This window comes from Oreochromis niloticus, linkage group LG10 (genome assembly GCF_001858045.2).
Source record: "Oreochromis niloticus isolate F11D_XX linkage group LG10, O_niloticus_UMD_NMBU, whole genome shotgun sequence".
Classification (NCBI taxonomy): Eukaryota; Metazoa; Chordata; class Actinopteri; order Cichliformes; family Cichlidae; genus Oreochromis; species Oreochromis niloticus.
In genome coordinates, this window is record NC_031975.2 from 4356534 (window position 1) to 4369691 (window position 13158).

Here is a 13158-nt window from a genome sequence, read left to right on the forward strand (position 1 = left end):
ATTAGTTCTGTCTGGGTGCTTCAGCTTCCACCTACAGCTGGTTTAGGTTAACTGGTGATTCTGTTTATCTGTTCATGTTATTGCTGTGACAGACTCTCACCCTGTTTATTCATTAAAAAGAGAGCAACACAATAAACACAACACCATCGCAATAATCTAGCTAAGTGTAAATAACATTAAATACTAAAAATTTAATGTTATTGTGCAGCACGCAAGACCGACAGCACAAGAAAGGTGTAGTTTGTGTCTGTGAACACCCGTATGTACAGCTGTGTGCACACCTGTGTGGGCGCGATTGTATTCAAAACGTTTCTCCATGTAACGATCTGCTAGAGGGTGTGGGGAGCCATAGCCCCGTATCCCAGGTCATGAAGCAGGCATGGAGGAGATCCAGGCCCCACACATCCTGAGGGCCCCAGAGCGTGAGAGCCCACAGAGGACCAATGGAGGGGCAACCGTGCCACCCTCCTGGAAAGAAGTGAGGAAATTACCAAATTTTATTAATAGCATATGTGTGGTGTACACAAGGTACTGACCTAAAGCTCAACACACACACACACCAGCAAAAACTCCATTCTCACTGTGTGGCAAACAACAGTGAGTGTCCACTTTATTGTTTTTCAAACATGTAAACATACAAGACAGTGACTTTGAAACAATCACATACAGGACATGGTGTCAACCAATAAAATAGAAAATATCATATTCATCTTTATATACTGTATACCCAAACAAATGAACACTGCAAGTTTGCTAAAGCCAGAATTTATATATGTATAAATGAATATTACATTTCATTTACATCAGTTCACTATGGAATTATCTGTTGTTTCTTTACTACACAGTCCTTTCCTGGCACATTGCACATACCCTCAGAAATCCTGTTCAGAAAGGATTATTGGTCAAGGATCAGTTACCCTCTTCAGCTTATAGTCTTATAGCTGTGCCTGGTTTAAACCTGCAAGCGAGCACACTTCACAAACACAGGCACCATTTAGTTTTGCAAAAAGCAGAATGTGGGAGGTGCTAATAACTTCTCAGTATGATCTGAAGAGTGTCTAATTATCCACAAGAATATGGCTGCAGACAGAGATGCTCCAAGTACTGCACAGTACTACATACTGTCTTACACTCCTGTTAAAATGATGTGTGATGCATCTGCTGCTTAGTTCAGTCAGTGAAAGAACGATATCAGGGAATTTATATATTTTACTACTACTTTTCCATTAGCATCTTTAATTTCTAAACATTACATCAAGAAGAATATTTATGAGGCAAAGAAACAACACATTAATCAGTGGTTCAGTCTTTGTTCTACTGTCAATAATATCAAATAAACTTGGTAGCAAACATGGCTGGTGAGAAGACCTTTAATGGAAATTAGTCAAATTTACATGTTGTAAGATTTTTGATTTTTTTAAAAGCCCGTTTTTTGGATTCATCAGAAAAATATATACTGCTAATAGAGAATACTGTTTGGAAAGGTAAGGGTGCATTGATGGATTATCTTGCTAATATTTACTCTTCCTTTCTGACCTGAAATTTTAACCGAAGCATCCCGACCTGCAGCCCTCTTACATGTGCAAAATTAAGGCATAACTCCACCAATAATCACTCTGAGACACTTTCATGTCCACACTGTGACAGTCAAATTAAAGGCAGTTTCAGAATAAATACACACTATGGTCCCTTTGCTGCCATTTTTGCTACATCCTACTGAGGTAGACAGATGCATACTGCAATAGTCACCTTGCCAACCAAACACTCCCTGATGAGGCAATATGTATCTACACTGGAAAAGCAGCAGATCCTTAAATAGTGCACCTCAGCCTAAAAAAAACAGTACACACACTTCTTGTATTGTTTTTCCCTGTAACTGTACATTATGTTTCCTGTATTGTGTACTGTTCCTTTTAGACTTGATAAAAAATTTCAACTTGAGGCAACTGAAACACAAACGAACAAGAAAATCAGACTCATCCGCAGAAAATCACCTGCATATATTTTAGTGATACACAATAATTTTGACTTCTGCTTTCAAACACATTAAACTTTTTCAGATATGATCATTTGTGGCATTTATTTGTCAAACAAAATAAATAAATGTAGACCATTGTATTCGTGACATGTGCAAGTAGTCGCTGTCAACCAAACTGCTCTAAATAATCAGCCTCACAGAGATGCCACTAAGAGTGGAAGTGTTTTATTTGGGCATCGTGGGCGCACAGTTCTGGCTGAGAGAACAGAAGTGCCACACTTTTTGTTTGTGAGGGGCAGCCAATTAGGAGAAAGTAAGATGAAGGTATGAGGAATTAAAGCAGTTTGTTTCTGATAGTGGATGAGCTGCACCAAGGACCAGTATAAGATCAAGGCTCGTTTTGACGAGCTGCTCTGGTCATACAGTCAGAGCAAAACAGGTCCCCTTTAAAAAACAAAAACATTTTATCTCCCTGGTCACCTTTCACAATTTTCAGACAATTCACTAGATCATAGTTTGAAAATCTGCCGATAATCATAAAACGTCCACATCCATGCTCTATTACAGACACCTTTCCTGCTGCTGTATTGGCTGTATAAGTTAGTTATAACAGTACAAATCTGAAACAGTGAGGAGTGGTTACAACGTTTCTTTGTTGTTGTATTTTAAGGAATAGCCAACAGCAGTTTCCAGGCACTCCACCAGGGAGCCTGCAGAGAGGAAGTCCAGCTCCACCTCAATAAATTTGATGTAAATGGCACAACGCTCAGGTGAGTCTTCACCTGCCTCGTCCTTCTGACTCATTCCAGCATCGTGACAGTTCTCCTGCAGGAACCGCGTCACAGCGGAGGGCTCACCATGGACATAGTGTTTGCCAGAGCCCTGAAAGTGCTGAAAGAGACACTGCTGTATGGTCCTGTCCTCAGCTATGCCCAGGTAGCAGTAAGTGACTTTAGCCCCAGTCCTGTCACCACGCTCTACTCCTCCATGAAACTGGCTTTGAGCCCCATTCTCTAACCCACTCTGAGGTAAGCTGTGGTCTTCACTGTCACCCGGGGAAGAGGTCTGAGTAGCGCCTTGAGAGGGCGACGCTGCCTCGTAGCCAATAGCATATAGTCCATACGCCTTGGGAATGTCCCCAGGAAGGAGGTAGTGGGATGTGCCTCTGCTGCAGCCCGTCACCTTTGACTGGGACACGCGGACCCAGTCCACCTCCATGTGCAGCTCAAGGCAACGCGCCTCGCTGATGGTAATGTCCAAAAACTTGTAGTAGACGTTCTTCCAGTTCATCTTCTGAACTTTGGTCATGATGATGCGGCCTTCAGGCTTCTCTGGGTTGAAGTACTCACGCAGCCTTTTACCAAGCGGCACCTGTGAGCTGATTTCAGCATAGTGGTAACGCACGTGCTCACGCCAGCGCGTGTTGTACCCAACAGCAAAGATGGCCAGCTTGTTGGAGAGGTGTAGCCGGGAAAACTCAGTCCATGTCTGAAAGTGCTCCCATTTCAGCTGCACAGACTCAAGAATACGGATCACCGTCTGCATTGTGTCTCTTTTTCTGTGTGTAATATCAAAAAGCAGTGATGTCAGCTTTTCAGAGGTTATGCAGATTGATTTTATAAACACCAACATAATCTGAGTTGCATTTACAAAGATGGATAAGTCTTGATTCTCGTTGACTTACTGTGTTTGTTCTGACAGCTCCGCTTGGATCTGTAGGACTCTGTGTTTAGGCAACTGGATTTCTTCTGGTAGGAAAAAGCACAAATCTGAGTTCAAAACCACCTGCTGTGTCGCATATTGTTTGATGTCGTCCGCTAGCTAACGCCAAACTCACCGGTCTCCATGTCTCCCTCCTGGAATGCCGAGTCCAGCACCTGGTTGCACCAGTCCTCCTGTGAGAAGTCTTCCAGGGTGCTACCATCAGACTCCATCTCCTGATACAGCCCACTGCTGTTGATGAGCACAGGGGCACAGCTCTGGGAGTCCCAGCCTCCCTGACCGAACACCTTCTCCAGCTGCTCGATAGTGTAGCTGCTCTTCCTTTTACCGATGCCGTGCTCCTTCACACGACTGTAGCAGCGCCGCAGCGTCTGTTTGTAAAAGGAGGATGAACACATCTTTCACAATTAAAAACATTTTTACACTTCTTTACATTGTTACCAAAGGCTGACCTAGTCAGTAGGTAAGTTTTTTGTTTCTGTGTAGCAATTACTTCTCCATTTGCATTCTTAAAAGACCACCTGTTGCTTTAAGGGTGATGAATAATCTAGATGGGTTAAATGCAGAGAACAATAAGTACATGTTTATTTAAGAAATCGCACTTTTTACTGCTCTTTGAGTGAATTCACAACACTGTGATGACAAATGCTGTGATGCTGGTTACACCTATGCCTGGCCCTGAAAGATGCAGCTCATACCTAGCTGCCTCCTTCACCGCCTGCCACCACCTGCCTCTCCTACCCTCAGCAAGATGCCTAATCCAGCCACAACACCGTCAGCCCTCATCAGTCTCCAAGGCAGTCTCATATGCCGAAAAAACAACAACAAAAACAAAATAAGGCAAAACAGCACTTTTGATGATGAAACATCAACATTTTGAACTGAAATGAAACCAAAATGAAAAAAGAAAAAAAATCCAGCACCACCTTTTAAATGGAGATTACACTGCCTGCATCCACTTTATCAGGTTTTTATCGCATACCAATGTGATGTATGTGTTTACGTCAACAAATCAAAATCACTGTGTATGCAAACGGACGAAAAGGTTAGCGCTTTAAATGTATCTGTGAAAAGTAAAAAGCCCTGTGATTATGATTGCACTGTAGCACTTGAATGTTTTAGGATTTAAAAAAAAAAAAAACGATACCGATATTTCATTATTTAAAAATCCAATATTCCGATATACCACCGATATATCTTCGTCTTTCATACACACAAAACATAAACTGACTTTGTTATGCGTGATCATTTGCTTACTCATTTACACTCTGCCCTGCTTCAAACAGCTTCCAAACGTCTTCCAAATAGGTGTTTACAAACAGGGAAGTTCTACAGTGCCATCTGGTGGACAAACTATACAATTCTCTTAGATTTGAAGGACGTGTCTCGTCTTTTTTCTTTTTAAATTGACGTTTTTTAGCCTTTATAGAGACTGCAAATATTAGCAAATAGCTAACAGTTTCTAATTCAAAAAATAATAATAGTAAAAACAATCACTGTTAACATCTAGTAGTACATTGGGTTCTACTTTAGTGATTCTACAGACCATGTTAACTTGGGACTCTACTGTCCAAAAAACTAGAGCTCCCTGCAGATTTCCAAAACTGGGAATTTACTATTGTTAGAATGAGTTTGACTGAATGTAAGTACCCTAAAACAACTAATCTGAGAACAGCATTAATTTGCGTACGCACGATTCGCAGCAAAGTGGTACCCAGAGAGTGTAGAAAGTGTAGAAAAATGATATTTGGCAACTTCAAGTCTCTATGGATGAAATAACTGCAGGTGATGCAAAGTTGGTGGGAACCGTGTTCAACTTTCAGCCGAGCAACTGAAGAGACAACCAGTGAGAGTGAAGAATACCGTTGATTGACATATGACCTGCTAGTAAATACATTAGAGGGTCACTTCCAGGCAACCAGAGCCTGGAATGGCCACAAGTGAATCGCTGTTTTATTAAACTGAGCATGGCAGTAGTTGACTTCCTCTCTAGTTATTCAAATTTTTACTTATCACATATGATGGCCAAGGTGCTTAACAAGAATAAGCCCATCTGTGACGATGAGGAGTGCTTGTTTACTTGCTAATGGTAGCCATACACAGCACAGATGGAAGCTGATCTCAGAGCAGTTTAAAGCAGAGCCAGCGGCAGCTTGTCCAGTATGTTAATCTCAGTAATGGCACAACAATAACATTTAATAATGGTGCAGCAAATGGTGCAAATACAGTTTGATTTAATAAACTAATGGCATGAATCAATATAAATTGCAACATTACAAACAACTGGTAAATATTATTATCAATTCCCGGTTTGTTAACAGTAATATAACACTTGAGTGAGTTTCTATTTAACATATATGAGTGATGGTCATTATAAAGTGTTAAGGACCTTTCTAATGACTTGAGTGCAACATTCATCTGTGTGTCTGTCGCAGGAAGTCAGATGAATGAATCAAAGGGTTAGATTAAACTGACTTCACTCTAATAAAGCATATCATTTCTGATCATTGAAGTGGTTATAAACAGAAGACGCACAATAACAGGCATGACAGCCGCAATTAGCCTCCTGTACATGTGAGGGATGCAGGAGGCGGGATGAGTGCAGCCATGTCCACAAAGCGCACTTGTGTTTAGCAGAAACAACACGTTGAAATATGACTGGACTTGTTGTTCTGCGTGTGAGCCTGTAGATTAACAGACAGCAGCTCTAGCTCAGTGTCACAGCTTAGAGGTCCAGGTGCTGGTGATGGAGGGTGAGTATGTGATGTTAAAGCTATTGTTGCATCCTCTGAAGCTCATTTACCTTCATCCTCTCCCTGCACTGGGACGGGGTCCTCTCGTATCCCAGTTCCGACAAGGCTCTGGACACCCGTTCGTACATGGCAGGACCGGGGGCCTTACCAGAGAACACGGTGCCGGCGACCTCCAGCTGCTGCATCCTCGCCTCCGTCAGCCTCTCGTTACCCCACACCGCGATGAGGGCGTTTGTCTCGGAGGGCGTCCACGACATCCCTCGGCAAGCCGTGAAGCTGTTGGAGGAGGATGAGGCCGTGTTCCGGCCCGCAGCCCCCGAGCTCACGTTCAAAGGCGAGAAGCGGTTTGGCGTCGAGGGATTAGAGTGATATTGATTACTGTCACTCAAATCCTCCGATTCAGGGGATGGCACCTCGGTTTTCGGTACCTTTAACGGCGTCGATATCTCTGGAGATTGCTCTGTGTTACTGGACGCCGCCATGTTGCCTCTGTTGCTAAGGGGAGGGGAGGGAAAGTGACGTCCTGAGCGGCGGTTAGCCGGGTTGGAAAAAAGCACGGCGTGGATCCTGGAGGGATTAAGTAGTATAAACCAGATTCTCATTGCACGCATTTATTGTATTTGTGTTGCCATCTCACTGATGAAGAACTACAATTAATAAAAAATGATATCCAACAGGATTCACAAGCAAAATATCCACATTTGATGGAAACATGGGAACAATAATATAATAATAGTCAAATATGAGACCAATTCAGTTCAATTCGATTTATACAGCGCCAAATCACAACAACAGTCGCCTCAAGGCACTTTATATTGTAAGGTTGACCCTACAATAACACATACAGAGAAAAACCCAACAATCATATGACCCCCTATGAGCAAGCACTTTGGCAACAGTGAGAAGGAAAAACTCCCTTTTAACAGGAAGAAACCTCCGGCAGAACCAGGTTCACGGAGGGGCGGCCATCTGCCGAGACCGGTTGGGGGGAGAGAAGGGAGACAGGATAAAAGACATGCTGTGGAAGAGAGACAGAGATTAATAACAAGCAGGGGCGGTCCTGGCCTGTTTGGTGCCCTGGGCGAACACTCCCTCTCTCCCCTCCACTGACACACACACATAAAATATATTAAGGATTGTACTTTCACATCTATTATTGTGAAAACTGTTGTCAGAACCATACTGAATTTAACCAGATAAATATTTTAGATAGTGTGAGAGAGCGAGCAAGAGAGAGAGACTATGCAAATGGAAAACAAACAGCCATCATACATTGAGAATAGCAGACAAATACACATCTTCCAATTAATGGCTAATTAATATTATGGTAAACACGATCCAAAAGATTCAGTAAGCCACATGAGTGTCTACTGTCTGTCTACTGTTTACTACTACTGTTTCCCGATCTCTACTAATGAATGTTATCTTGTTTCAGGATACACAATACCTGCCATTATCCAAAGACACATCTGCTTACCTGTATCTTTTGCTCGTTTCTCCTCTTCTTTTCTCTTTTTTCTAAACTGACGATCTGATGGCTTCAACCTTTTCTTGTCCATCTTCCATCAGTAATTTTGCACTCCAGCATCAACACCCGACCCCACAACATAAACTAATAGACTAATAGACCTTCAGCTTGTATAGTTTTTTTTCTGGGATTTCACACAACCCAGAAAAGGATTATCCTTTTGGTTTGATATTTAGTGGTGTTGTGCATTGTTGAGTATATTGTTTTGTTTGTTTTGTTTTGTTTTGCTGTGTACAGAATAGTTCCAGAGTGTATTTTGGTTGTAAGTGCCTACTTGTACTATTATACAAACTGGATTCCAAAAAAGTTGGGACACTAAACAAATTGTGAATAAAAACTGAATGCAATGATGTGGAGATGGCAAATGTCAATATTCCATTCAGAATAGAACGTAGGTGACAGATCAAAAGTTTAATCCGAGAAAATGTATCAGTTTAAAGGAAAAATATGTTGATTCAAAATTTCACGGTGTCAACAAATCCCCAAAAAGTTGGGACAAGTAGCAATAAGAGGCTGGAAAAAGTAAATTTGAGCATAACGAAGAGCTGGAAGACCAATTAACACTAATTAGGTTAATTGGCAACATGATTGGGCATAAAAAGAGCTTCTCAGAGTGGCAGTGTCTCTCAGAAGCCAAGATGGGTAGAGGACAGTGTTGGGACTAACGCGTTATTAAGTAACGCGTTACAGTAACTACGTTATTATTGTGGTAACGAGCACGGTAACTAGTTACTATGCCAAAACCAGGAACGCGTTACTCGTTACTGGGATTTAGATAGGCTCGTTACTCGTTACTTCGTGTGGTGGATATCGCGGAGCTTCCACAGATTCAATAACATTAGCAAGTGGTGGAAGCCAGCAGGTGGATGAGGGAAAGTGGAGGCAAGAGGAGAGACCCGAAGCGGCCGCCGGTCCGCGTGTCAGGTGAACTGAACTTCAGGTAAGAAGTTATGACCTGCAGTCTATCTGGGTCAGATATAAACCAAGTTTACGTGGAGTTTATTTTCGGTATGCTGACATTTTCGTACTGCGTGCTAGCTAGCATGACGGAGTTTCTATACAGCTGTGTGGGTGCTATGTTACTGATGTTGAACTTTATTTTGTTCATACGGTTAATTATTAGAGTTGCCAACCGTCCCGTAAAAAACAGAATCGTCTGGTATTCAGAGAAAATATTATGTGTTTCGTACTGAGGTGAAAAGGAACAGAGTTTGTCCCGGACTTCAGCTACAATGAAAAAGACACAAAGCTGAAGCTGCACAGCTGCCTCTTCTTCTCTCATTCTCTCCTCTCCTGTTTCTACTTCAATCACGAAACTGATCAATGATCAGCTGATCGGCTTTTCTCTCTTGTTTATTTATCGCCCACTTTGCGCCAGAAAGAGGAAACCAGCGGATGTCGCGTTAAACAACAGCAGCACGTTTAAGCTTGGTCAGCTGTTGTTAGAATTTATTTAATATTAATTTCTAGTATCAGCTGATGTTTGCTGGAGCCACAGCTGTAAAGCTGCTGGTCATGATATCGGTTTGGTTATCTGGTGAGAGGAAAACATGAAGATGAAACCAGGAGATGTCCTTACTGAATCATCAGAGCTGAACAGGTGATGGAGAAACAGGTTTACCTTTTAGGTGACATGGATGAGTTGAAGGGAAGTTATGAACTGTTTCTGAGAGACAAATAACACCAGGATCCTTTTCTACGTAGCTGACAGCTGGTAACTGTGCAGGGGCGGATCTAGCAAAGTGTTGCCAGGGGGCCAGGTAGGGCATTAACAGGGAAAGGGGGGCACAAGGAAATACTTTTCTTTATTATTCTCATTTAAAATGTCTCGCTTTAAAAAAAAAAAATTATCTGAGTCTTACAACAAACAATTGATAGATTGATACATATATACCATCAGAACAGTGTACATCACTGTCACAACAGTGTTTATTTTCATTCAAAGGCTTTATGATTTTTCCTATAATGGTGGGCCGGTCTCTAGTCAAAATGCCCGGGACGATTGTTTTGTCCCAGTCCAGCTCTGTATGCAGCTCATCTGCAGTCTGGTGTTACCTACATCTTCGTATTCAGAAGGCAGAATTTCCAAGTTCTGAGTACAATCAAAAGCACCACGACTGCAGTTTTTGTGTTGGATGTAAAAAGCAGGCTAGAATCATGCAGCGGTCAACGACGGTCCAGGCGTGGGATTTCTCTTGTGGAAATGTGCACATTATTTTTTCCTTTCTATTGGTAGGTGGCACAGTGCACTTGTGGCAAGTAAGCAAGCTAGAAGACTGGGAACCTTGCTGGTATCCAGTTACGGAAGCAACACATTAACAAGAGAATTCTGAGTAAAACCAAAGTTACTTTCCCTAGTAACTAGTTACTCTGAAAGTAACGAGTAACTTGAAGTAACTGAGTTACTTTTTTAGAGAAGTAACTAGTAATGTAACTAAGTTACTAATTTAAAGTAACTTACCCAACACTGGTAGAGGATCACCAATTCCCACAATGTTGCGCAGAAAGATAGTAGAGCATTATCAGAAAGGTGTTACCCAGCGAAAAATTGCAAAGTCTTTGCAGTTATCATCATCAACTGTGCATAACATCATCCGAAGATTCAGAGAATCTGGAACAATCTCTGTGCGTAAGGGTCAAGGGCGTAAACCCATACTGGACGCCGTGATCTCCGGGCCCTTAAACGACACTGCACCACAAACAGGAATGCTACTGTAAAGGAAATCACAGAATGGGCTCAGGAATACTTCCAGAAACCATTGCCAGTGAACACAATCCACCGTGCCATCCGCCGTTGCCAGCTGAAACTCTACAGTGCAAAGAAGAAGCCATTTCTAAGCAAGATCCACAAGCTCAGGCGTTTTCACTGGGCCAGGGATCATGTAAAATGGAGTGTGGCAAAATGGAAGACTGTTCTGTGGTCAGACGAGTCACGATTCGAAGTTCTTTTTGGAAATGTGGGACGCCATGTCATCCAGACCAAAGAGGACAAGGACAACCCAAGTTGTTATCAACGCTCAGTTCAGAAGCCTGCGTCTCTGATGGTATGGGGTTGCATGAGTGCGTGTGGCATGGGCAGCTTGCATGTCTGGAAAGGCACCATCAATGCAGAAAAATATATTCAGGTTCTAGAACAACATGTGCTCCCATCCAGACGTCATCTCTTTCAGGGAAGACCCTGCATTTTTCAACAAGATAATGCCAGACCACATTCTGCATCAATCACAACATCATGGCTGCGTAGGAGAAGAATCCGGGTACTGAAATGGCCAGTCTGCAGTCCAGATCTGTCACCTATAGAGAACATTTGGCGCATCATAAAGAGGAAGGTGCGACAAAGAAGGCCCAAGACGATTGAACAGTTAGGCCTGTATTAGACACGAATGGGAGAGCATTCCTATTGCTAAACTTGAGAAACTGGTCTCCTCGGTCCCCAGACGTCTATTGAGTGTTGTAAGAAGGGGAGATGCCACACAATGGTGAAAATGGCCTTGTCCCAACTTTTTTGGGATTTGTTGACACCATGACATTTTGAATCACCATATTTTTCCCTTCAGATGATAAATTTTCTCAGTTTCAACTTTTGTTCCGTGATTTATGTTCTATTCTGAATAAAATGTTGACATTTGCCATCTCCACATCATTGCATTCAGTTTTTATGCACAATTTGTTTAGTGTCCCAACTTTTTTGGAATCCGGTTTGTAGATAGGGGGCGGGTGTTCATAAGAATTTATTCTTCTTCCTGCTCCTTTTCATGCATGGAAACAGTGTGACTTTTGAAAAGAAGGTTTGTGTATAGGAATTGAATTACTGGTGTACCATGTGTGACACAAAATAAAAAATGAAATGAAATGAAAACACATCGGTGCAAATTATAAGTCTATATCATAATGTCTTCTTTTTTAACACAATCAACCCATTTGGAGCGCAGAACAGATAAACTTTGGACAAACTGCCTGAAATGCGTTTACAGAGGCATTTCAGGGATTTTGAGTCATTCTGCGTTAAAATTTTTAATTGCATTAATTGTGATGACAGCCCTAGTTTATTGGTTTGTTTTTATTTTGTTTCATTTTACGAGCTGGTTATTAGGTGCCGCTCCAGCCAGCCAGAGAATCCCCTGCTGCCCCGCTCCTCTCCTCCCTGTGTGGCAAGCAGCAGGCGCACCTTGCAAATGGGCAATAGAAAACCAATCAGTGCCCATGCAATACCCAAAATCCGCTGGCATGATGTTGGGGCAGCATAGGTGCAAGCAACTTTTTTTTGCCGATGCCATGATGCCGCCCATGTCATCCATATCAAAAACCGTTACTGATAACAAGTATGATTCAGTGCAGAGAGGTCTATTAAAAGGTGACTGAAGAAGAAACACTCAATGCATGATGGGAATCCCCCAGCAGCCTACACCTTGACCAATGAATGCTCAAGTGTGCATGGTGGTTCACGGCATGCATTGTGGAAGAACTTGCTAGTGTTTTTATCATTGTTTGTTTATGCTTGCTATTGTACTGTCATCAATTATTTGAACTTGTATTATTTAGAAAGGAAATGGTCCTCAAATTGCGACCACGATGTCATGGTGATATCACGGTTTTAGATCTTCGGTATTAGTGTTTTGGGTTTGTTATGCTGCTAGACAACAATGCATTTGGTCCATATGGACTGCTGGTATCATCTAAAGCTAGCAAGCATGGTTAACAACCTGCAAATAAGTCAAAAGATACAGACCAAAAACAAAAGTCCATTACAGAGAACATAGATGAAATGGCTGTTTCTCAGGAGGACATTGCCTACAGTTGCAAACGCAACAGTTAAGACGACTTTTCGGACAACTTCTTCATTGCAAGTATGCAGTACTAAGAATAACAATTTGTCATAACCTGATTATGATTCAAAAAGAATAATTAACAACACTTCTTGTGATGGTGTTAAAATCAGCCGAACTTTTATTTTCAAATGCAAAAAGTAAAAGAAAATCAGCCAACATACTAGACACATATAATTGTCAACATAATTGTTTGCTGTTCTGCTGAACAATAACAATTATACTGTCATCATTGTTACAGAGATTGAAACTTTATTGATAATTTGTGCAGGTAAAAAATGCCCTCTCACAAATGTCATGTGACAAGCTCATTGGCTTACAGAGTTGTGACATCACCCACATTTAGAATCT

At 41.9% G+C, this 13158-nt stretch overlaps 1 protein-coding gene across 1 annotated transcript; it reads right to left on the minus strand.

The window, feature by feature from the left end:
- Positions 1 to 570: 570 nt before the first annotated feature.
- Positions 571 to 7002, minus strand: msantd2 (Myb/SANT DNA binding domain containing 2). The gene is made up of 4 exons (XM_005454567.2): positions 6504 to 7002; positions 3816 to 4071; positions 3663 to 3726; positions 571 to 3536 (listed from the first exon to the last, which is right to left on the minus strand). Exons 1-4 carry the CDS (start codon positions 6933 to 6935, stop codon positions 2618 to 2620), a joined length of 1671 nt encoding a protein of 556 aa, XP_005454624.1. The 5' UTR covers positions 6936 to 7002; the 3' UTR covers positions 571 to 2617.
- Between the last annotated feature and the right edge of the window lie 6156 nt (positions 7003 to 13158).

What these genes read in the sequence shown, in the direction of transcription:
- msantd2 (XM_005454567.2), bottom strand. Translation starts at nt 6,935, where the DNA reads ATGGCGGCGTCCAGTAACACAGAGCAATCTCCAGAGATATCGACGCCG. An exon ending in AGTGCAGGGAGAGGATGAAG is followed by an intron (nt 4,072 to 6,503) that starts GTAAATGAGCTT and finishes TTTTACAAACAG; the next exon opens with ACGCTGCGGCGCTGCTACAG. An exon ending in GAGCTGTCAGAACAAACACA is followed by an intron (nt 3,537 to 3,662) that starts GTAAGTCAACGA and finishes TATTACACACAG; the next exon opens with AAAAAGAGACACAATGCAGA.